This window comes from Budorcas taxicolor, chromosome X (assembly GCF_023091745.1).
Source record: "Budorcas taxicolor isolate Tak-1 chromosome X, Takin1.1, whole genome shotgun sequence".
NCBI lineage: Eukaryota > Metazoa > Chordata > Mammalia > Artiodactyla > Bovidae > Budorcas > Budorcas taxicolor.
In genome coordinates this window covers 5,786,618-5,810,793 of record NC_068935.1, presented here as the reverse complement: position 1 = coordinate 5,810,793, position 24,176 = coordinate 5,786,618, and the positions used below count along the sequence as shown (strand labels likewise).

Here is a 24,176-nt window from a genome sequence, read left to right as displayed (position 1 = left end):
GAGAATCCCATGGCGAGAGGTGCCTGGTGGGTACAATGCATAGGGTCTACAAACAGTAGACCAACACAGAAGCAAGGTAGCACGCTGGCTCACAATGAGCAGTGTGTGTGTGTGTGTGTGTGCACGCATGCGTCATAAGGATCCCTGGAGCAGGGCATGGTAACCCTCTCCAGTATTCTTTCCTGGAGAATCCCAAGGAGAGAGGAGCCTGCTGGGCTACAGTCCACAGGATCTGCAAAGAGTCGAGCACCACTGAAGCCAGGTAGCACGCAGGCTCACAAAGAGCAGTCTGTGTGTGTGTGTGTGTGTGTGTGAGTGTGTGTTTGTGTGTGTGTGTGTGTGCACACACGTCATAAAGATCCCCGGAGGAGAGCAAGGTAAACCTCTCCAGTATTCTTTCTTGGAGAATCCCATGGAGAGACAAGCCAGGTTGGATAAAGTCATAGGGTCTGCAAAGAGTCGAGCACCACTGAAGCAAGGTAGAAGGCAGGCTCAAAAAGAGCAGTGAGTGTGTGTGAGTGTGTGTGTCTGTTTGTGTGTGTCGCGAGTCATGAAGATCCACGGAGGAGGGCATGGAAACCCTCTCCAGTACTCTTTCCTGAAGAATCTGATGGAGATAGGAGCCTGGTGGGCCAGAGTCCACGGGGTCTGCAAAGAGTCGAGCACCACTGAAGCAAGTTAGATCGCAGGCTCACAAAGAACAGTGTGTGTGTGTGAGTGTTTGTGTGTGTGTGTGTGTGTGTGTGTGTGTGTGCGTGCGTCATAAAGATCCCAGAGGAGGGCAAGGTAACCCTCTCCAGTATTATGTCCAGGAGAATCCCATGGAGAGAGGAGCCTGGTGGGCTACGATCCATAGGGTCTGCAAAGAGTCGAGCACCACTGAAGCAAGGTAGCACGCTGGCTCACAATGAGCAGTGTGTATGTGTGTGTGTGTGCACCTGTGCGTCATAAAGACCACTGGAGGAGGGCATGGTAAGCCTCTCCAGTATTCTTTCCTGGAGAATCCCATGGAGAGAGGAGCCTGGTGGGCTAGAGTCCATAGGGTCTGCAAAGAGTCGAGCACCAGTGAAGCAAGGTAGAACGCAGGCTCACAAAGAGCAGTGTCTGTGTGAGTGTGTGTGTGTGTGTGTGCGTGTGTCATAAAGATCCCCGGAGGAGGGCATGGAAACCCTCTCCAATATTCCTTCCTGGAGAATCCCATGGAGAGAGGTGCCTGGTGGGCTACATTCCAAAAGGTCTGTAAAGAGTCGAGCACCACTGAAGCAAGGTAGATCGCAGGCTCACAAAGACCAGTGGGTGTGTGTGAGTGTGTGTGTGTGTGTGTGTGTGTGTGTGTGTGTGTGTGCGTGCGTCATAAAGATCCCCAGAGGAGGGCAAGGTAACCCTCTCCAGTATTATGTCCTGAAGAATCCCATGGAGAGAAGAGCCTGGTGGGCTAGGACTATAGGGTCTGCAGAGAGTCGAGCAGCACTGAGGTAAGGTAGAACGCAGGCTCACAAAGAGCAGTGTCTGTGTGAGTGTGTGTGTGTGTGTGCGTGTGTGTGTGTGCGTGCGTCATAAAGAGCCCCGGAGGAGGGCATGGTAACCCTATCCAGTATTCTTTCCTGGAGAATCCCATGGAGACAGGAGCCAGGCGGGCTAGGGCCAGAGGGTCTCCAAAGAGTCCAGCACACCTGAAGCAAGGTAGCACGCAGGCTCACAAAGTGCAGTGTGTGTGTGTGTGTGTGCGCGAGAATGTGTGAGTGTGTGTATCTGTGTGTGTGTGTGTGTGTTCATCATAAAGATTCCCGGAGGAAGGCATGGATACCCTCTCCAATATTCTTTCCTGGAGAATCCCATGGAGAGATGTGCCTGGTGGGCTACAGTCCATAGGGTCTGAAAAGAGTCGAGCACCACTGAGGCAAGGTAGATCGCAGGCTCACAAAGAACAGTGTGTGTGTGAGTGTTTGTGTGTGTGTGTGTGTGTGTGTGTGCGTGTGTGTGCGTGCGTCATAAAGATCCCTGGAGCAGGGCATGGTAACCTTCTCTAGTATTCTTTCCTGGAGAATCCCATGGAGAGGGGAGCCTGCTGGGCTACACTCCATAGGATCTCCAAAGAGTCGAGCACCACTGAAGCAAGGTAGCACGCAGGCTCACAAAGAGCAGTGTGTGTGTGCGTGTGCGTGAGTGTGTGTTTGTGTGTGTGTGTGCACACACATCATAAAGATCCCCGTAGGAGAGCAAGGTAAACCTCTCCATTGTTCTTTCTTGGAGAATCCCATGGAGAGACAAGCCAGGTTGGATAAAGTCATAGGGTCTGCAAAGAGTCGAGCACCACTGAAGCAAGGTAGAAGGCAGGCTCAAAAAGAGCAGTGAGTGTGTGTGAGTGTGTGTGTCTGTTTGTGTGTGTCGTGAGTCATGAAGATCCATGGAGGAGGGCATGGTAACCCTCTCCAGTATTCTTTCCTGAAGAATCCGATGGAGATAGGAGCCTGGTGGGCCACAGTCCATGGGGTCTGCAAAGAGTCGAGCACCACTGAAGCAAGGGAGCACGCAGGCTCACAAAGAGCAGTGTGTGTGTGCGTGAGTGTGTGTTTGTGTGTGTGTGTGTGCCTCATAAAGATCTCTGGAGGAGGGCATGGCAAACCTGTATAGTATCCTTTCCTGGAGAATCCCATGGAGAGAGGAGCCTGCTGGGCTAAAGTCCATAGGGTCTGCAAAGAGTCGAGCACCACTGAAGCAAGGTAGCACGTAGGATCACAAAGAGCACTGTGTGTGTGTTTGTGAGTGTAAGTGTGTGTGTGTGTGTGTGTGTGTGTGTGCGTGCGGCATAAGATTCCCGGAGGAGGGCATGGTAACCGTCTCCAGTATTCTTTCCTGGAGAATCCCACGAAGCGAGGAGCCTGGTGGGCTACAGTCCATAGGGTCTGCAAATAGTCGAGCACCACTGAAGCAAGGTAGCACGCAGGATCACCAAGAGCAGTGTGTGTGTGAGTGTGTGTGTGTGTGTGTGTGCGCGCGTGCGCGCGTGCATCATAAAGATCCCTGGAGGAGGGCATGGTAACCCTCTCCAGTACTCTCTCCTGGAGAATCCCATGGAGAGAGGAGCCTGGTGGGCTACAGTCCACAGGGTCTGCAAAGAGTCGAGCACCAGTGAAGCAAGGTAGCACGCAGGCTCACAAAGAGCAGAGTGTGTGTGTGAGTGTGTGTGTGTTGTGTGAGTGTGTGTGTGTGTGTGTGTGTGTGTTTGTGTGTGTGCTTCATAAAGATCCCTGGAGGAGGGCATGGTAACCCTCTCCAGTATTCTTCCCTGGAGAATCCCATGGAGAGAGGAGCCTGGTGGGAATAGTCCATAGGGTCTGCAAAGAGTCGACGACCCCTGAATCAAGGCAGCATGCAGGCTCATAAAGAGCAGTGCGTGCGTGTGTGTGTGTGTGAGTATGTGTCTGTGTGTGTGAGTTTGCGCGCATCAAAGTTTTCCGGGGGAGGCCAATGTAACACTCTCCAGTATTTTTCCAGGAGAATCCCATGGAGAGAGGAGCCTGGTGGGCTACGATCCATAGGGTCTGCAAACAGTCGACCAACACTGAAGCAAGGTAGCACGCTGGCTCACAGTGAGCAGTGTGTGTGTGTGTGTGTGTGCACCTGTGCGTCATAAAGACCACTGGAGGAGGGCATGGTAAGCCTCTCCAGTATTCTTTCCTGGAGAATCCCATGGAGAGAGGAGCCTGGTGGGCTAGAGTCCATAGTGTCTGCAAAGAGTCGAGCACCACTGAAGCAAGGGAGCCCGCAGGCTCACAAAGGGCAGTGTGTGTCTATAAGTGAGCTTGTGTGTGTGTGTGTTTGTTTGTGCGTGTCATAAAGATCCCTGGCAGAGAGCACGGTAACCCTCTGCAGTATTCTTTCCCGGAGAATCCCATGGAGAGAGGAGCCTGGTGGGCTAGGGTCTATACGGACTGCAAAGAGTCGAGCACCACAGAAGCAAGAGACCAGGCTTGCTCAAAAGTAGTGTTTGTCTATGTGTGTGTGAGTGTGTGAGTGTGTGTCTGTGTGTGTGCGTCATAAAGATTCCCAGAGGAGGGCATGGTAACCCTCTCCAGTATTCTTTCCTGGAGAATCCCATGGAGAGAGGAGCCTGCTGGGCTACAGTCCATAGGATCTGCAAAGAGTCGAGCACCACTGAAGCAAGGCAGCACGCAGGCTCACAAAGAGCAGTGTCTGTGTGAGTGTGTGTGTGCGTGTGTGCGTGTGTCATAAAGATCCCCGGAGGAGGGCATGGAAACCCTCTCCAATATTCTTTCCTGGAGAATCCCATGGAGAGAGGTGCCTGGTGGGCTACATTCCAAAAGGTCTGTAAAGAGTCGAGCACCACTGAAGCAAGGTAGATCGCAGGCTCACAAAGACCAGTGGGTGTGTGTGAGTGTTTGTGTGTGTGTGTGTGTGTGTGTGTGTGTGTGTGTGTGCGTGCGTCATAAAGATCCCCAGAGGAGGGCAAGGTAACCCTCTCCAGTATTATGTCCTGAAGAATCCCATGGAGAGAGGAGACTGGTGGGCTAGGACTATAGGGTCTGCAGAGAGTCGAGCAGCCCTGAGGCAAGGTAGAACGCAGGCTCACAAAGAGCAGTGTCTGTGTGAGTGTGTGTGTGTGTGTGTGCGTGTGTGTGTGTGCGTGCGTCATAAAGATCCCCGGAGGAGGGCATGGTAACCCTATCCAGTATTCTTTCCTGGAGAATCCCATGGAGACAGGAGCCAGGCGGGCTAGGGCCATAGGGTCTGCAAAGAGTCGAGCACACCTGAAGCAAGGTAGCACGCAGGCTCACAAAGTGCAATGTGTGTGTGTGTGTGTGCACGAGAATGTGTGAGTGTGTGTGTCTGTGTGTGTGTGTGTGTGTGTGCATCATAAAGATTCCCGGAGGAAGGCATGGAAACCCACTCCAATATTCTTTCCTGGAGAATCCCATGGAGAGATGTGCCTGGTGGGCTACAGTCCATAGGGTCTGTAAAGAGTCGAGCACCACTGAAGCAAGGTAGATCGTAGGCTCACAAAGAACAGTGTGTGTGTGAGTGTTTGTGTGTGTGTGTGTGTGTGTGTGTGTGCGTGTGTGTGCATGCGTCATAAAGATCCCCAGAGGAGGGCAAGGTAACCCTCTCCAGTATTATGTCCAGAAGAATCCCATGGAGAGAGGAGCCTGGAGGTCTAGGGCCATAGGGTCTGCAGAGAGTTGAGCACCACTGAAGCAAGGTAGAATGCATGCTCACAAAGAGCAGTGTCTGTGTGAGTGTGTGTGTGTGTGTGCACGCGTGCGTCATAAAGATCCCTGGAGCAGGGCATGGTAACCTTCTCTAGTATTCTTTCCTGGAGAATCCCATGGAGAGGGGAGCCTGCTTGGCTACAGTCCATAGGATCTCCAAAGAGTCGAGCACCACTGAAGCAAGGTAGCACGCAGGCTCACAAAGAGCAGTGTGTGTGTGCGTGTGTGTGAGTGTGTGTTTGTGTGTGTGTGTGCACACACGTCATAAAGATCCCCGTAGGAGAGCAAGGTAATCCTCTCCATTGTTCTTTCTTGGAGAATCCAATGGAGAGACAAGCCAGGTTGGATAAAGTCATAGGGTCTGCAAAGAGTCGAGCACCACTGAAGCAAGGTAGAAGGCAGGCTCAAAAAGAGCAGTGAGTGTGTGTGACTGTGTGTGTCTGTTTGTGTGTGTCGCGAGTCATGAAGATCCATGGAGGAGGGCATGGTAACCCTCTCCAGTACTCTTTCCTGAAGAATCCGATGGAGATAGGAGCCTGGTGGGCTACAGTCCATGGGGTCTGCAAAGAGTCGAGCACCACTGAAGCAAGGGAGCACGCAGGCTCACAAAGAGCAGTGTGTGTGTGCGTGAGTGTGTGTTTGTGTGTGTGTGTGTGCCTCATAAAGTTCTCTGGAGGAGGGCATGGTAACCCTGTATAGTATCCTTTCCTGGAGAATCCCATGGAGAGAGGAGCCTGCTGGGCTACAGTCCATAGGGTCTGCAAAGAGTCGAGCACCACTGAAGCAAGGTAGCACGTAGGATCACAAAGAGCACTGTGTGTGTGTATGTGAGTGTAAGTGTGTGTGCGTGTGTGTGTGTGTGCGTGCGGCATAAGATTCCCGGAGGAGGGCATGGTAACCGTCTCCAGTATTCTTTCCTGGAGAATCCCATGAAGCGAGGAGCCTGGTGGGCTACAGTCCATAGGGTCTGCAAATAGTCGAGCACCACTGAAGCAAGGTAGCACGCAGGATCACCAAGAGCAGTGTGTGTGTGAGTGTGTGTGTGTGTGTGTGTGCGCGCGTGTGCGCGTGCATCATAAAGATCCCTGGAGGAGGGCATGGTAACCCTCTCCAGTACTCTCTCCTGGAGAATCCCATGGAGAGAGGAGCCTGGTGGGCTACAGTCCACAGGGTCTGCAAAGAGTCAAGCACCACTGAAGCAAGGTAGCACGCAGGCTCACAAAGAGCAGAGTGTGTGTGTGAGTGTGTGTGTGTTGTGTGAGTGTGTGTGTGTGTGTGTGTGTGTGTGTTTGTGTGTGTGCTTCATAAAGATCCCTGGAGGAGGGCATGGTAACCCTCTCCAGTATTCTTCCCTGGAGAATCCCATGGAGAGAGGAGCCTGGTGGGAATAGTCCATAGGGTCTGCAAAGAGTCGACGACCCCTGAATCAAGGCAGCATGCAGGCCATAAAGAGCAGTGCGTGCGTGTGTGTGTGTGTGAGTATGTGTCTGTGTGTGTGTGTTTGCGCGCGTCAAAGTTTTCCAGGGGAGGCCAATGTAACACTCTCCAGTATTTTTCCAGGAGAATCCCATGGAGAGAGGAGCCTGGTGGGCTACGATCCATAGGGTCTGCAAACAGTCGACCAACACTGAAGCAAGGTAGCACGCTGGCTCACAATGAGCAGTGTGTGTGTGTGTGTGTGTGCACCTGTGCGTCATAAAGACCACTGGAGGAGGGCATGGTAAGCCTCTCCAGTATTCTTTCCTGGAGAATCCCATGGAGAGAGGAGCCTGGTGGGCTAGAGTCCATAGGGTCTGCAAAGAGTCGAGCACCACTGAAGCAAGGTATCACCCAGGCTCACAAACAACAGTGTGTGTGTGAGTGTTGGGGGGTGTGTGTGTGTGTATGCGCACGTCATAAAGATCACTGGAGGAGGGCATGGTAAACCTCTCCATTATTCTTTCCTGGAGAATCCCATGGAGAGACGAGCCTGGTTGGGTAATGTCCATGGGGTCTGCAAAGAGTCGAGCACCACTGAAGCAAGGGAGCCCGCAGGCTCACAAAGGGCAGTGTGTGTCTATAAGTGAGCTTGTGTGTGTGTGTGTTTGTGTGTGCGTGTCATAAAGATCCCTGGCAGAGAGCACGGTAACCCTCTGCAGTATTCTTTCCCGGAGAATCCCATGGAGCGAGGAGCCTGGTGGGCTAGGGTCTATAGGGACTGCAAAGAGTCGAGCACCACAGAAGCAAGAGACCAGGCTTGCTCAAAAGTAGTGTTTGTCTATGTGTGTGTGAGTGTGTGAGTGTGTGTCTGTGTGTGTGCGTCATAAAGATTCCCAGAGGAGGGCATGGTAACCCTCTCCAGTATTCTTTCCTGGAGAATCCCACGGAGAGAGGAGCCTGCTGGGCTACAGTCCATAGGATCTGCAAAGAGTCGAGCACCACTGAAGCAAGGCAGCACGCAGGCTCACAAAGAGCAGTGTGTGTGTGTGTGTGTGAGTGTGTGTTTGTGTGTGTGTGTGTGTGCACACACGTCATAAAGATCCCCGGAGGAGAGCAAGGTAAACCTCTCCAGTATTCTTTCTTGGAGAATCCCATGGAGAGACAAGCCAGGTTGGATAAAGTCATAGGGTCTGCAAAGAGTCGAGCACCACTGAAGCAAGGTAGAAGGCAGGCTCAAAAAGAGCAGTGAGTGTGTGTGAGTGTGTGTGTCTGTTTGTGTGTGTCGCGAGTCATGAAGATCCACGGAGGAGAGCATGGTAACCCTCGCCAGTATCCTTTCCTGGAGAATCCCATGGACAGAGGAACCTGGTGGGCTACAGTCCTTAGGGTCTGCAAAGAGTTGAGCACCATTGAAGCAAGGGAGCACACAGGCTCACAAAGAGCAGTGTGTGTGTGCGTGAGTGTGTGTTTGTGTGTGTGTGTGTGTGCCTCATAAACATCTCTGGAGGAGGGCAACGTAACCCTCTCCAGTATTATGTCCAGAAGAATCCCATGGAGAGAGGAGCCTGGTGGGCTAGGGCCATAGGGTCTGCAGAGAGTCAAGCACCACTGAAGCAAGGTAGAATGCAGGCTCACAAAGAGCAGTGTCTGTGTGAGTGTGTGTGTGTGTGTGTGTGCGCGTGCGTCATAAAGATCCCTGGAGGAGGGCATGGTAAGCCTCTCCAGTATTCTTTCCTGGAGAATCCCATGGAGAGAGGAGCCAGGTGGGCTAGGGCTGTAGGGTCTGCAAAGAGTCGAGCACCACTGAAGCAAGGTAGAAGGCAGACTCAAAAAAGCAGTGAGTGTGTGTGAGTGTGTGTGTCTGTTTGTGTGTGTCGCGAGTCATGGAGAAACACGGAGGAGGGCATGGTAACCCTCTCCAGTACTCTTTCCTGAAGAATCCGATGGAGATAGGAGCCTGGTGGGCCACAGTCCATAGGGTCAGCAAAGAGTCGAGCACCACTGAAGCAAGGTAGAACGCAGGCTCACAAAGTGCAGTGTCTGTGTGAGTGTGTGTTTGTGTGAGTGCGTGTGTGTGTGTGCGTGCGTCATAAAGATCCCCAGAGGAAGGCAAGGTAACCCTCTCCAGTATTATGTCCAGAAGATTCCCATGGAGAGAGGATCCTGGTGGGCTAGGGCCATAGGGTCTGCAGAGAGTCGAGCACCACTGAAGCAAGGTAGAATGCATGATCACAAAGAGCAGTGTGTGTGTGAGTGTGTGTGTGTGTGTGTGTGCGTGTGTGTGTGTGCGTGCGTCATAAAGATCCCCGGAGGAAGGCATGGTAACCCTCTCCAGTATTCTTTCCTGGAGAATCCCATGGAGAGAGCAGCCAGGTGGGCTAGGGCCATAGGGTCTGCAAAGAGGCGAGCACCACTGAAGCAAGGTAGCACGAGGCTCAAAAAGAGCAGTGTGTGTCTGTGTGTGTGTGAGTATGTGTCGGTGTGTGTGTGTGTGTGTGCACGCATCATAAAGATTTCCGGAGGGGTCATGGTAACCCTCTCCAGTATTCTTCCTGGAGAATCCCATGGAGAGAGGAGCCTGGTGGAATACAATCCCTAGGATCTGCAAAGAGTCGAGCACCACTGAAGCAAGGCAGCACGCAGGCTCACAAACAGCATTGTGTGTATGTGTGTGAGTGTGTGTTTGTGTGTGTGTGTGTGGGTGTATGTGTGCGCACACGTCCTCAAGATCCCCGGAGGAAAGCATGGTAACCCTCTCCAGTATTCTTTCCTGGAGAATCCCATGGAGACACGAGCCTGCTTGGGTAAACTTCATGGGGTCTGCAAAGAGACGAGCACCACTGAAGCAAGGGAGCACGCAGGCTCACAAAGGGCAGTGTGTGTCTGTGAGTGAGCTTTTGTGTGTGTGTTTGTGTGTGCGCGTCATAAAGATCCCCGGCGGAGAGCACGGTAACCCTTTCCAGTATTTTTTCCTGGAGAATCCCATGGAGAGAGGAGCCTGGTGGGCTAGGTTCCATAGGGTCTGCAAAGAGTCGAGCACCACTGAAGCAAGGGACCATGCTTGCTCACTAAAGCAGTGTGTGTGTGTGTGTGTGTGTGAGTGTGTGAGTGTGTGTCTGTGTGTGCGTCATAAAGATTCCCTGAGGAGGGCATGGTAACCCTCTCCAGTATTCTTTCCTGGAGAATCCCACGGAGAGAGGAGCCTGGTGGGAAGAGTCCTAGGGTCTGCAAAGAGTCGAGCACCACTGAAGCAAGGCAGCACGCAGGCTCACGAAGAGCAGTGTGTGTGTGTGTGTGTGTGTGTGAGTATGTGTCTGTGTGTCTGTGTGTGTGTGGGTGCGTCATAAAGATTTCTGGAGGAGGTCATGGTAACCCTCTCCAGTATTCATCCTGGAGAATCCCATGGCGAGAGGTGCCGGGTGGGCTACAATGCATAGGGTCGGCAAACAGTCGACCAACACAGAAGCAAGGTAGCACGCTGGCTCACAATGAGCAGTGTGTGTGTGTGTGTGTGTGTGTGTGCACGCGTGCGTCATAAAGATCCCTGGAGCAGGGCATGGTAACCTTCTCTAGTATTCTTTCCTGCAGAATCCCATGGAGAGAGGAGCCTGCTGGGCTACAGTCCATAGGATCTGCAAAGAGTCGAGCACAACTGAAGCAAGGTAGCACGCAGGCTCACAAAGAGCAGTGTGTGTGTGTGTGTGTGTGTGTGAGTGTGTGTTTGTGTGTGTGTGTGTGTGTGCACACGTCATAAAGATCCCCGGAGGAGAGCAAGATAAACCTCTCCAGTATTCTTTCTTGGAGAATCCCATGGAGAGACAAGCCAGGTTGGATAAAGTCATAGGGTCTGCAAAGAGTCGAGCACCACTGAAGCAAGGTAGAAGGCAGGCTCAAAAAGAGCAGTGAGTGTGTGTGAGTGTGTGTGTCTGTTTGTGTGTGTCGCGAGTCATGAAGATCCACGGAGGAGAGCATGGTAACCCTCGCCAGTATCCTTTCATGGAGAATCCCATGGACAGAGGAACCTGGTGGGCTACAGTCCTTAGGGTCTGCTAAGAGTTGAGCACTATTGAAGCAAGGGAGCACGCAGGCTCACAAAGAGCAGTGTGTGTGTGCGTGAGTGTGTGTTTGTGTGTGTGTGTGTGTGCCTCATAAAGATCTCTGGAGGAGGGATGGTAACCCTCTATAGTGTTCTTTCCAGAGAATCCCATGGAGAGAGGAGCCTGCTGGGCTACAGTCCATAGGGTCTGCAAAGATTCAAGCACCACTGAAGCAAGGTAGCACGCAGGATCACCAAGAGCAGTGTGTGTGTGTGAGTGTGTGTGTGTGTGTGTGTGCGCGCGCGGGCGCGTGCATCATAAAGATTCCCGGAGGAGGGCATGGTAACCGTCTCCAGTATTCTTTCCTGGAGAATCCCATGGAGAGACAGGCCTGGTGGGCTACGATCCATAGGGTCTGCAAACAGTCCACCAACACTGAAGCAAGGTAGCACGCTGGCTCACAATGAGCAGTGTGTGTGTGTGTGTGTGTGTGCACGCGTGCGTCATAAAGATCACTGTAGGAGGGCATGGTAAGCCTCTCAGTATTGTTTCCTGGAGAATCCCATGGAGAGAGGAGCCTGGTGGGCTAGAGTCCATAGTGTCTGCAAAGAGTCGAGCACCACTGAAGCAAGGTATCACGCAGGCTCACAAACAGCAGTGTGTGTGTGAGTGTTGGGGGGTGTGTGTGTGTGTATGCGCGCGTCATAAAGATCACTGGAGAAGGGCATGGTAACCCTCTCCAGTATTCTTTCCTGGAGAATCCCATGGAGAGACGAGCCTGGTTGGGTAAAGTCCATGGGGTCTGCAAAGATTCGAGCACCACTGAAGAAGGGAGCACGCAGGCTCACAAAGGGCAGTGTGTGTCTGTAAGTGAGCTTGTGTGTGTGTGTTTGTGTGTGCGCATCATAAAGATCCCTGGCGGAGAGCACGGTAACCCTCTCCAGTATTCTTTCCTGGAGAATCCCATGGAGAGAGGAGCCTGGTGGGCTAGGTTCCATAGGGTCTGCTAAGAGTCGAGCACCACTGAAGCAAGGGACCATGCTTGCTCACTAAAGCAGTGTGTGTGTGTGTGTGTGTGAGTGTGTGAGTGTGTGTCTGTGTGTGTGCGTCATAAAGATTTCCGGAGGAGGTCTTGGTGACCCTCTCCAGTATTCTTCCTGGAGAATCCCATGGCGAGAGGTGCCTGGTGGGTACAATGCATAGGGTCTGCAAACAGTAGACCAAAACAGAAGCAAGGTAGCACGCTGGCTCACAATGAGCAGTATGTGTGTGTGTGTGTGTGTGAGTATGTGTCTGTGTGTCTGTGTGTGTGTGGGTGCGTCATAAAGATTTCCGGAGGAGGTCATGGTGACCCTCTCAAGGATTCTTCCTGGAGAATCCCATGGCAAGAGGTGCCTGGTGGGTACAATGCATACGGTCTGCAAACATTAGACCAACACAGAAGCAAGGTAGCACGCTGGCTCACAATGAGCAGTGTGTGTGTGTGTGTGTGGGTGTGTGCACGCGTGCATCATAAAGATCCCTGGAGCAGGGCATGGTAAACTTCTCTAGTATTCTTTCCTGGAGAATCCCATGGAGAGAGGAGCCTGCTGGGCTACAGTCCATAGGATCTGCAAAGAGTCGAGCACCACTGAAGCAAGGTAGCACGCAGGCTCACAAAGAGCAGTGTGTGTGTGCCTGTGTGTGAGTCTGTGTTTGTGTGTGTGTGTGTGCACACACGTCATAAAGATCCCCGTAGGAGAGCAAGGTAAACCTCTCCAGTGTTCTTTCTTGGAGAATCCCATGGAGAGACAAGCCAGGTTGGATAAAGTCATAGGGTCTGCAAAGAGTCAAGGACCACTGAAGCAAGGTAGAAGGCAGGCTCAAAAAGAGCAGTGAGTGTGTGTGAGTGTGTGTGTCTGTTTGTGTGTGTCGCGAGTCATGAAGATCCATGGAGGAGGGCATGGTAACCCTCTCCAGTACTCTTTCCTGAAGAATCCGATGGAGATAGGAGCCTGGTGGGCCACAGTCCATGGGGTCTGCAAAGAGTCGAGCACCACTGAAGCAAGGGAGCACGCAGGCTCACAAAGAGCAGTGTGTGTGTGCGTGAGTGTGTGTTTGTGTGTGTGTGTGCCTCATAAAGATCTCTGGAGGAGGGCATGGTAACCCTGTATAGTATCCTTTCCTGGAGGATCCCATGGAGAGAGGAGCCTGCTGGGATACAGTCCATAGGGTCTGCAAAGAGTCGAGCACCACTGAAGCAAGGTAGCACGTAGGATCACAAAGAGCACTGTGTGTGTGTATGTGAGTGTAAGTGAGTGTGTGTGTGTATGTGTGCGTGCGGCATAAGATTCCCGGAGGAGGGCATGGTAACCGTCTCCAGTATTCTTTCCTGGAGAATCCCATGGAGACAGGAGCCTGATGGGCTACAGTCCATAGGGTCTGCAAATAGTCGAGCACCACTGAAGCAAGGTAGCACGCAGGATCACCAAGAGCAGTGTGTGTGTGAGTGTGTGTGTGTGTGTGTGTGTCTGCGCGTGCGCGCGTACATCATAAAGATCCCTGGAGGAGGGCATGGTAACCCTCTCCAGTACTCTTTCCTGGAGAATCCCATGGAGAGAGGAGCTTGGTGGGCTACAGTCCATAGGGTCGGCAAAGAGTCGAGCACCACTGAAGCAAGGTAGCACGCAGGCTCACAAAGAGCAGAGTGTGTGTGTGAGTGTGTGTGTGTTGTGTGAGTGTGTGTGTGTGTGTGTTTGTGTGTGTGCTTCATAAAGATCCCTGGAGGAGGGCATGGTAACCCTCTCCAGTATTCTTCCCTGGAGAATCCCATGGAGAGAGGAGCCTGGTGGGAATAGTCCATAGGGTCTGCAAAGAGTCGACGAACCCTGAATCAAGACAGCATGCAGGCCCATAAAGAGCAGTGCGTGCGTGTGTGTGTGTGAGTATGTGTCTGTGTGTGTGTTTGCACGCATCAAAGTTTTCCAGGGGACGCCAATGTAACACTCTCCAGTATTTTTCCACGAGAATCCCATGGAGGGAGGAGCCTGGTGGGCTACGATCCATAGGGTCTGCAAACAGTAGACCAACACTGAAGCAAGGTAGCACGCTGGCTCACAATGAGCAGTGTGTGTGTGTGTGTGTGTGCACCTGTGCGTCATGAAGACCACTGGAGGAGGGCATGGTAAGCCTCTCCAGTATTCTTTCCTGGAGAATCCCATGGAGAGAGGAGCCTGGTGGGCTAGAGTCCATAGGGTCAGCAAAGAGTCGAGCACCACTGAAGCAAGGTAGCACGCAGGCTCACAAAGAGTAGAGTGTGTGTGTGAGTGTGTGTGTGTTGTGTGAGTGTGTGTGTGTGTGTGTTTGTGTGTGTGCTTCATAAAGATCCCTGGAGGAGGGCATGGTAACCCTCTCCAGTACTCTTTCCTGAAGAATCCGGTGGAGATAGGAGCCTGGTGGGCCACAGTCCATGGGGTCTGCAAAGAGTCGAGCACCACTGAAGCAAGGTAGACCGCAGGCTCACAAAGAACAGTGTCTGTGTGTGAGTGTTTGTGTGTGTGTGTGTGTGTGTGTGTGCGTGTGTTATAAAGATCCCCAGAGGAGGGCAAGGTAACCCTCTCCAGTATTGTGTCCAGAAGAATCCCATGTAGAGAGGAGCCTGGTGGGCTAGGGCCATAGGGTCTGCAGAGAGTCGAGCACCACTGAAGCCAGGTAGAACGCAGGCTCACAAAGAGCAGTGTCTGTGTGAGTGTGTGTGTGTGTGTGTGCGTGTGTGAGTGTGCGTGCGTCATAAAGATCCCCGGAGGAGGGCATGGTAACCCTCTCCAGTAGTCTTTCCTGGAGAATCCCATGGAGACAGGAGCCAGGCGGGCTAGGGCCATAGGGTCTGCAAAGAGTCGAGCACACCTGAAGCAAAGTAGTACGCAGGCTACAAAGAGCAGTGTGTGTGTGTGTGTGTGTGTGTGTGTGTGCTCGCGTGCATCATAAAGATCCCCGGAGGAGGGCATGGTAACCCTCTCCAGTAGTCTTTCCTGGAGAATCCCATGGAGACAGGAGCCAGCCGGGCTAGGGCCATAGGGTCTGCAAAGAGTCGAGCACACCTGAAGCAAGGTAGTACGCAGGCTACAATGAGCAGTGTGTGTGTGTGTGTGAGTGTGTGTTTGTGTGTGTGTGTGTGCACACACGTCATAAAGATCCCCGTAGGAGTGCAAGGTAAACCTCTCCAGTGTTCTTTCTTGGAGAATCCCATGGAGAGACAAGCCAGGTTGGATAAAGTCATAGGGTCTGCAAAGAGTCGAGCACCACTGAAGCAAGGTAGAAGGCAGGCTCAAAAAGAGCAGTGAGTGTGTGTGAGTGTGTGTGTCTGTTTGTGTGTGTCGCGAGTCATGAAGATCCACGGAGGAGAGCATGGTAACCCTCGGCAGTATCCTTTCCTGGAGAATCCCATGGACAGCGGAACCTGGTGGGCTACAGTCCTTAGGGTCTGCAAAGAGTTGAGCACCATTGAAGCAAGGGAGCACGCAGGCTCACAAAGAGCAGTGTGTGTGTGCGTGAGTGTGTGTGTGTGTGTGTGTGTGTGTGTCTGTGCCTGATAAAGATCTCTGGAGGAGGGATGGTAACCCTCTATAGTGTTCTTTCCAGAGAATCCCATGGAGAGAGGAGCCTGGTGGGCTACAGTCCATAGGGTCTGCAAAGAGTCAAGCACCACTGAAGCAAGGTAGCACGCAGGATCACCAAGAGCAGTGTGTGTGTGTGAGTGTGTGTGTGTGTGTGTGTGTGCGCGCGCGCGCGCGTGCATCATAAAGATTCCCGGAGGAGGGCATGGTAACCGTCTCCAGTATTCTTTCCTGGAGAATCCCATGGAGAGAGGAGCCTGTTGGGCTACGATCCATAGGGTCTGCAAACAGTCCACCAACACTGAAGCAAGGTAGCACGCTGGCTCACAATGAGCAGTGTGTGTGTGTGTGTGTGTGTGTGCACACGTGCATCATAAAGATCACTGGAGGAGGGCATGGTAAGCCTCTCCAGTATTCTTTCCTGGAGAATCCCATGGAGAGAGGAGCCTGGTGGGCTAGAGTCCATAGTGTCTGCAAAGAGTCGAGCACAACTGAAGCAAGGTATCACGCAGGCTCACAAAGAGCAGTGTATGTGTGAGTGTTGGGGGGTGTGTGTGTGTGTATGCGCGCGTCATAAAGATCACTGGAGGAGGGCATGGTAACCCTCTCCAGTATTCTTTCCTGGAGAATCCCATGGAGAGAAGAGCCTGGTTGGGTAAAGTCCATGGGGTCTGCAAAGATTCGAGCACCACTGAAGCAAGGGAGCACGCAGGCTCACAAAGGGCAGTGTGTGTCCATAAGTGAGCTTGTGTGTGTGTGTTTGTGTGTGCACGTCATAAAGATCCCTGGTGGAGAGCACGGTAACCCTCTCCAGTATTCTTTCCTGGAGAATCCCATGGAGAGAGGAGCCTGGTGGGCTAGGTTCCATAGGGTCTGCAAAGAGTCGAGCACCACTGAAGCAAGGGACCATGCTTGCTCACTAAAGCATTGTGTGTGCGTGTGTGTGTGTGTGAGTGTGTGAGTGTGTGTCTGTGTGTGTGCGTCATAAAGATTTCCGGAGGAGGTCATGGTGACCCTCTCCAGTATTCTTCCTGGAGAATCCCATGGCGAGAGGTGCCTGGTGGTTACAATGCATAGGGTCTGCAAACAGTAGACCAAAACAGAAGCAAGGTAGCACGCTGGCTCACAATGAGCAGTGTGTGTGTGTGTGTGTGTGTGTGAGTGTGTGTTTGTGTGTGTGTGTGTGCACACACGTCATAAAGATCCCCGGAGGAGAGCAAGGTAAACCTCTCCAGTATTCTTTCTTGGAGAATCCCATGGAGAGACAAGCCAGGTTGGATAAAGTCATAGGGTCTGCAAAGAGTCGAGCACCACTGAAGCAAGGTAGAAGGCAGGCTCAAAAAGAGCAGTGTCTGTGTGTGTGTGTGTGTGTGTGAGTGCGTGTGTGTCTGCGTGCATTATAAAGATCCCCGGAGCAGGGCATGGAAACCCTCTCCAATATTCTTTCCTGGAGAATCCCATGGAGAGAGGTGCCTGGTGGGCTACAGTCCAAAAGGTCTGTAAAGAGTCGAGCACCACTGAAGCAAGGTAGATCGCAGGCTCACAAAGAGCAGTGTCTGTGTGAGTGTGTGTGTGTGTGTGTGTGTGCGTGTGTGTGTGTGCGTGCATCATAAAGATCCCCCGAGGAGGGCATGGTAACCCTCTCCAGTATTCTTTCCTGGAGAATCCCACAGAGACAGGAGCCAGGCGGGCTAGGGCCATAGGGTCTGCAAAGAGTCGAGCACACCTGAAGCAAGGTAGCACGCAGGCTCACAAAGATCAGTGTGTGTGTGTGTGTGTGTGTGTGTGTGTGTGTGCGTGAATGTGTGAGTGTGTGTGTGTGTGTGTGTGTGCATCATAAAGATTCCCGGAGGAAGGCATGGAAACCCTCTCCAGTATTCTTTCCTGGAGAATCCCATGGAGAGAGGAGCCAGGTGGGCTAGGGCCATAGGGTCTGCAAAGAGGCGAGCACCACTGAAGCAAGGTAGCACGCAGGCTCACAAAGAGCAGTGTGTGTGTGTGTGTGTGTGTGAGTGTGTGTTGTTTCAGTGCCATTCTCCCGTATCATCCCACCCTCGCCCTCTCCCACAGAGTCCAAAAGACTGTTCTATACATCTGTGTCTCTTTTGCTGTCTCGCATACAGGGTTATCATTACCATCTTTCTGAATTCCATATATATGTGTTAGTATACTGTATTGGTGTTTTTCTTTCTGTCTTACTTCACTCTTTATAATAGGCTCCAGTTTCATCCACCTCATTAGAACTGATTCAAATATATTCTTTCTAATGGCTGAGTAATATTCCATTATGTATATGTATCACAGCTTTCTTATCCATCCGTCTGCTGATGGACATCTAGGTTGCTTCCATGCCCTGGCTGTTATAAACAGTGTTGTGATGAACATTGGGGTACACGTGTCTCTTTCAATTCTGGTTTCCTTGGTGTGTATGCCCAGCAATGGGATTGCTGGGTCATATGGCAGTTCTATTTCCAGCTTTTTAAGGAATCTCCACACTGTTCTCCATAGCGGCTCTACGAGTTTGCATCCCACCAACAGTGTAAGATGGTTCCCTTTTCTCCACACCCTCTCCAGCATTTATTGCTTGTAGACTTTTTGATAGCAGCCATTCTGACTGGCGTGAAATGAGGACCTCAGTTCTTTTTCTTTATCTCATGAGGTTCTGCCAGTTTAAAGAACGTCTTCTGTTTTTTCTGTCCTGTAGAGCCCTGTCCCTTTCCTGAAGGGCTCAGGAAAACTTTGATTTCATGGATTATCAGAATTTTATCTCAATGTTTGGCTGAAAGTGTTGTACTTCACAGGCTCTTATATCCTACACAATAGCAAATAATTACAACTGTAGGTGTAAAAAATACTTTGTAACAATTGAGAATGACAGACTATCTTCTCCCTCAAAGAGGGAAGAAGAAATAAAATACTAAAATGAAATCACTGAACATTCACAGAATTGTGACAATGACTGTGGTGGGGCCACCTTGTTTCTCATAAGTGGTCACCAGTGTTCTCTTAATAAGATGGAAGAGGCAGGAGATATGCCCACAATTAGTTCAAAATCCAGATCTCCTATTGGTTGATTTTCTGCCTCTAAAATTAATGTATCTATGCCATAAACACTCATATTCATATGTGATCATATTTGGAGACAGAGTATTTACCAAGTAATCAAGTTAAAATATGTTCATTCAGTTCAGTTCAGTCACTCAGTTGTGTCCGACTCTTTGCTACCCCATGAATCGCAGCATGCCAGGCCTCCCTGTCCATCACCAACTCCCAGAGCTCACTCAGACTCGCGTCCATCGAGTCGGTGATGCTATCCAGCCATCTCATCCTCGGTCGTCCCCTTCTTCTCCTGCCCCCAATCCCTCCCAGCATCAAAGTCCTTTCCAATGAGTCAACTCTTCGCATGAGGTGGCCAAAGTACTGGAGTTTCAGCTTTAGAATCATTCCTTCCAAAGAAATCCCAGGGTTGACCTCCTTCAGAATGGACTGGTTGGAGCTCCTTGCAGTCCAAGGGACTCTCAAGAGTCTTCTCCAACACCACAGTTCAAAAGCATCCATTCTTCAGTGCTCAGCCTTCTTCACAGTCCAACTCTCACATCCATACATGACTACTGGAAAAACCGAGTAGGTCTTAATCCAAATGAGTTATATCTATATAAAAAGGGAAGAGCCTCTTGATGAAAGTGACAGAGGAGAGTGAAAAAGTTGGCCTAAAGCTCAACATTCAGAAAACTAAGATCATGGCATCCGGACCCATCACTTCATGGCAAATAGGTGGGGAAACAGTGGCTGACTTTATTTTTCTGGGCTTCAAAATCACTGCAGATGGTGATTATAGTAATTAAATTAAAAGATGCTTGCTCCTTGGAAGGAAAGTTATGACCAACTTAGCAGATTAAAAAGAAGAGACATTACTTTGCCAACAAATGTCTGTCTAGTCAAGGCTATGGGTTTTCCAGTAGTCACGTATGGATGTGAGAGTTGGACTATCAAAAAAGCTGAGTGCCAAAGAATTGATGCTTTTGAACTGTGGTTTTGGAGAAGACTCTTGAGAGTCCCTTGGACTGCAAGGAGATCCAACGACTCCATTCTAAAGGAGATCAGTCCTGGGTGTTCACTGGAGGGACTGATGTTGAAGCTGAAACTCCAATACTTTGGCCACCTGATGCAGAGAGCTGACTGTTTTGAAAAGACCCTGATGCTAGGAAAGATTAAGAGCAGGAGGAGAAGGGGACGACAGAGGATGAAATGGTTGGATGGCATCACTGACACAATGGACATGGGTTTGGGTGGACTCCGGGAGTTGGTGATGGACAGGGAGGCCTGGCGTGCTGTGGTTCATGGGGTTGCAAAGAGTCAGACACGACTGAGTGACTGCAATGAACTGAACTGAACTGAAAAAGGGAAAATCAGACATAGATAACATACATATCGGGAAGAAAATTTGGGGAAGTATAGGGAGATTTCAGCTATTTACAAGCCAAGGAAAGTGGCCACGAATGGAGGCCCCTTATACATTCACACCTTGCATAAGACCCAACTCAGATGAAACTTTGATTTGAACTTAAAGCCTCCACAAGTATGAGACAATAAATGAATGTGTTTAATTGACCCAATCACTAGCATTTTGTACAGGAGCTCTAGAATACTTGAAAGTGTTGAAACTATTAGTCGCTCAGTCGTGTCCGACTCTTTATGACTCCATGGACTGTAGCCTGTCTCGCTCTTCTGTCCATGGAATTTTCCAGGCAAGAACACTGGAGTTCCCACTCCATTTCCTGCTCTAGGGGATCTTCTGGACCCAGGGATTGAACCTGAGTCTCCTTCATTGCAAGTGGATTCTTTACTATTTGGCCATTTTCTAATACTTATATAATATTTAAATGATCTTAATTAGTTTTATAAAATGAACAATAAAAGAGATAAATAATCATACTTCTTACACTATTGTCACCAGACCTGAACACCCCAGAAAGACCATTATTGCTTTAGTCAGGATAACCTCGTTGTAGTGTGGCTCAGTGACTGTGGCTACCAGTTTGAGTCCCTTCTTGGCTGACATGGAGTCAACATGAACTTTTTAGTTTCTCTGACTGAATGCCCTCACCATCCCTATGATGTTAAGCTGAAAATCATGAAGGTTTGCCGCTTCAAAAACAAGAGAATAAGGGCTGGAAAAGAATGACATTAGATCATCTGAATGAGTTAGGGTAGAAACTTCTGATTCTAGGCAGTGTGAAATAAGTTTTTTCCCTGAATTTTTTGTTGCACTTAAATTCTATGCTGTGTTGGGGTCCTCTTTATAAGTGAATCCAGAAACAATGGTAATGTTGAAAAGGTTTCTGAATGAGGTATGCCTATCCTATCAACACCATCATCCATGAGTTGAGACTTGCAATTGTTAACTCAGCTGTGAAGCCATTTCCCTTATTTTGCCTTCACAGTGAACCACAAGTTGCACGGTGATTGCTCATTAGGCTCTCTTATTTCCTCAATCATCAACTGAAGTGAATAATTACTAGTGTTACTCCCCCTTCCAGTCTTCAACATCAGACTGCTTTTCCCTTCTCCATCCTAGATTTCCTCTGTATCAGAGGCCTTTGAGGTCCCAGTTATCTCTTTAAAACCCAATTGTTTTGTATTTTTAATTTTTTTTATAACTGATATGTTCACTTAATTTCTGAATTTACAAATGTGAAAGAAACACAGCTCATTAAAATATCTAAAGGTTTTTGTTTCTTAAAATACTTCCTACATAATATATGTATTATATTTAGGTCTTTAGTCCATTTTGAGTTTATTTTTGTCTATGCTGTTAGAGAATGTTCTAATTTTACTTTATTGCATGTAGCTATCCAATTATCCCAGCATCTCTTATTGAAGAAACTGTCTTCTCTCCACTGTATATTCTTGTCTTTTTTATTATAGATTAATTGACCATAAGCACATAGGTTTATTTCTGGGCTCTCTCTTCTGTTCCACATGTCTGTTTTTGTGCCAATACTATACTGATTGGATTAATGTAGTTTTCTGATAGAGTTCAAAGTCAGGGAACCTGATTCCTCCAGTTCTGATCTTCTTCCTTAAGATGGTTTTGGCGATTCAGGGTCTTTCATCTTTCCATACAAAATTTAAAATTGTCTGTTTTAGTTATGTAGAAAATGCCCTGGTATTTTGATAGCAATTGCACTGAGTATGTGGATTGCCTTGGATAGCATGTTTATTATAACAATATCAATTCTTCCAATCCATAAACAAGGTAAACTTTTCCCTCTGTTTGCATCTTCACTTTCTTTGATCAGGTTCTTATTTTTTCTAAGTACAGGTCTTTCACCACCTTAGGTATGTTTATTTCTAGGTGTTTTATTTCTCTCTTTTTGTATTCATTTTCTCTCACCCTGGTGGCTTCTCAGCAATAAGAGTGATCATTTTTTGAGAAATAACCACTATAAACCATTAATCAATTCCAGTATGTGTGGTATTTGGGGGACCTAAATAATGTTTAAGAAAATAATTTATAATTTGAATAATGTTACATATTTTTAGTGTGTAAGTGTAAAAGTATTCCTATTTCTGTTTGTGTTCTGTATTTGGAGAATGGGATTTTGTCATTCTTTTCATACTGATCATTGGTTTTGGTAAATTCTGGAGATAATAGCTGTTCATTTAACTCCTATGATTTTCAGGAGCACTCCACTGAGGAAGCCAGGACATTCTGCTCATGCCACTGTAGGTCAATCAGGAGAAGATTCTGTGTTGGAGTAAAATGTCCACCAAGTGACCTGAGTCACTCTGATGCCTGAAAGAGCTGGAGTTATGGAGGTCTGTCATACTCTCTCAGGAAGCTCTAACTGATTATTTCATTTTTCATCTTAGGTGACTTTCACTGAGTTTGGCTGAAAGTGAAAGTACAGTCGCTCCGTCGTGCCCGACTCTTTGCGACCCCATGGACACCAGGCTCCTCCGTCCATGGGATTTTCCAGGCAAGAATACTTGAGTGGGTTGCTATTTCCTTCTCCATGGAATCTTCCCGACCCAGGGATCGAACCCACGTCTCCCACACTGTAGACAGACACTTTACAGTCAGAGCCACCAGGGGAGTTTGGCTGACTAGGGGTTAAATGTGGGGGAGGGGCGCAGCAGGAAAGGGGGTGGGTGCGACGTCTGGTGTCACGTGACATGGGCTGCCATAGTAACAGGCCTCCCTGCCTTGCATCCAATCAGATATGGACAGTGTCTGTGACGTCAGGGAAAGCAGGGCCTATAAATTCGGCCAACGGCCTTCAACGCCCTCACTGTTCTTCCGGCTGAGCTGGGGGAGTGGTGGCGCTGCCATGTGTGAACCAACCCCTGACAACTCGGAGGAAGACGTGATCACCAAAGAAATGGGCACCTCTGAAACTGAGCCCTCTGATACGGAGATGGCGAAAGCAGGGCCCTCCAATCCAGACCCGTGTGATGCGGAACCAAAAAAGGCAAAGCAGAAGACAGCTAAGGGCCGCCGTTGCCGCCGCCGCCGCCGCGGCCATCAGGGCAATTTCTCAAGCTTTGCTACCTATTTCCCTAGGGTGCTGAGGCAAGTACACACAGGCCTGAGTCTTTCCCGTGAGTCCGTGAACATCTTGGATTCGTTTGTGAAAGATATGTTCGAGCGGATTGCTGAAGAGGCTGGGAGCCTGGCCCACTGCAACAGGCGCTGCACCATCATGACCGAAGACATCCAGACAGCTGTGCGTCTTCTGTTGCCTGGGGAGCTCGGCAAGTACGCCGTGTCCGAGGCCACCAAGTCGGTCACCAGATACCGCACCAGCAGATGAACTGCCCCAGGACTCTGACCATCGCAAACCAGACTTAAGGGTTCTCCCCTTAGGCCCTACATTTAATCTTTAAAACATTTCTACCCCAAAGAAAACATTAAAAACCTCATTAACTGCTGCAATATGTGTCGGTTGTGTCGTTTGTTCAGTTGAAAATCGTGTACTTTTTTCTTAACGTATTGCAACTCGTCACTTTCCTAAATGGTATTTCTATTCGTGGTTTCTCGGTGACTTGAGGGATCTTTATGGTCAAAATTATTTCTATTTTTATTCTCCCATCTATATTTAGGTATCATCCAGAGGTTTTTATATGGGGTATAGCAACCGATAAGGAACAGTGTGGACTTCCCAGGTGGCTCATCAGTAAAGGATCCGCCTGCAATGCAGGAGTCGCAGGAGAGGCAAGTTCCATCCCTGGGTCATAATGATCCCAGGAAGAGGGCATGGCAACACTCTCCACTATTCTTTCCTGGAGAAGCCCATGGAGAGAGGACCCTGGTGGGCTACAGTCCTCAGGGTCTGCAAAGAGTCGAGCACCACTGAAGCAAGGTAGCACGCAGGCTCGCAAAGAGCAGTGTGTGTGTGTGTGTGCGCCCGTCATAAAGATCCCTGGAGAACGGCATGGCAACCCTCTCCAGTATTCTTTCCTGGAGAATCCCATGGAGACAGGAGCCAGGAGGGCTAGGGCCATAGGGTCTGCAAAGAGTCGAGCACCACTGAAGCAAGGGAGCACACAGGCTCACTAAGAGCAGTGTGTGTGTGTGTGTGTGTCTGTGTCTGTGTGTGTGTGAGAGTGTGTGAGTGTGTGTGTGTGTGCACATCATAAAGATCATCGGAGGAGGGCTTGGTAACCGTCTTCAGTATTCTTTCCTAAAGAATCCCATGGAGAGAGGAGCCTGCTAGGCTACAGTCATAGGCTCTGCAAACAGTGGAGCACAACTGAAGCAAGGTAGCACGCACGCTCACAAAGAGCAGTGTGTGTGTGTGAGTGTGTGTGTGTGTGTCTGTGTGTGCACCTGTGTCATAAAGATCCCCGAAGGACGGCATGGTAACCCGCTGCAGTATTATTACCTGGAG

At 49.9% G+C, this 24,176-nt stretch overlaps 1 protein-coding gene across 1 annotated transcript; it reads left to right on the top strand.

Moving 5' to 3' along the window:
* The first annotated feature begins 22,607 nt into the window (after positions 1–22,607).
* Positions 22,608–23,099, top strand: LOC128070308 (late histone H2B.L4-like). Its single transcript, XM_052663615.1, has one exon. It carries the CDS (start codon positions 22,617–22,619, stop codon positions 23,097–23,099), a length of 483 nt encoding a protein of 160 aa, XP_052519575.1. The 5' UTR covers positions 22,608–22,616.
* The last annotated feature ends 1,077 nt before the right edge of the window (positions 23,100–24,176 follow it).

Coding starts and splice junctions, on each gene's coding strand:
- LOC128070308 (XM_052663615.1), top strand. CDS start 22,617: ATGTGTGAACCAACCCCTGACAACTCGGAGGAAGACGTGATCACCAAA.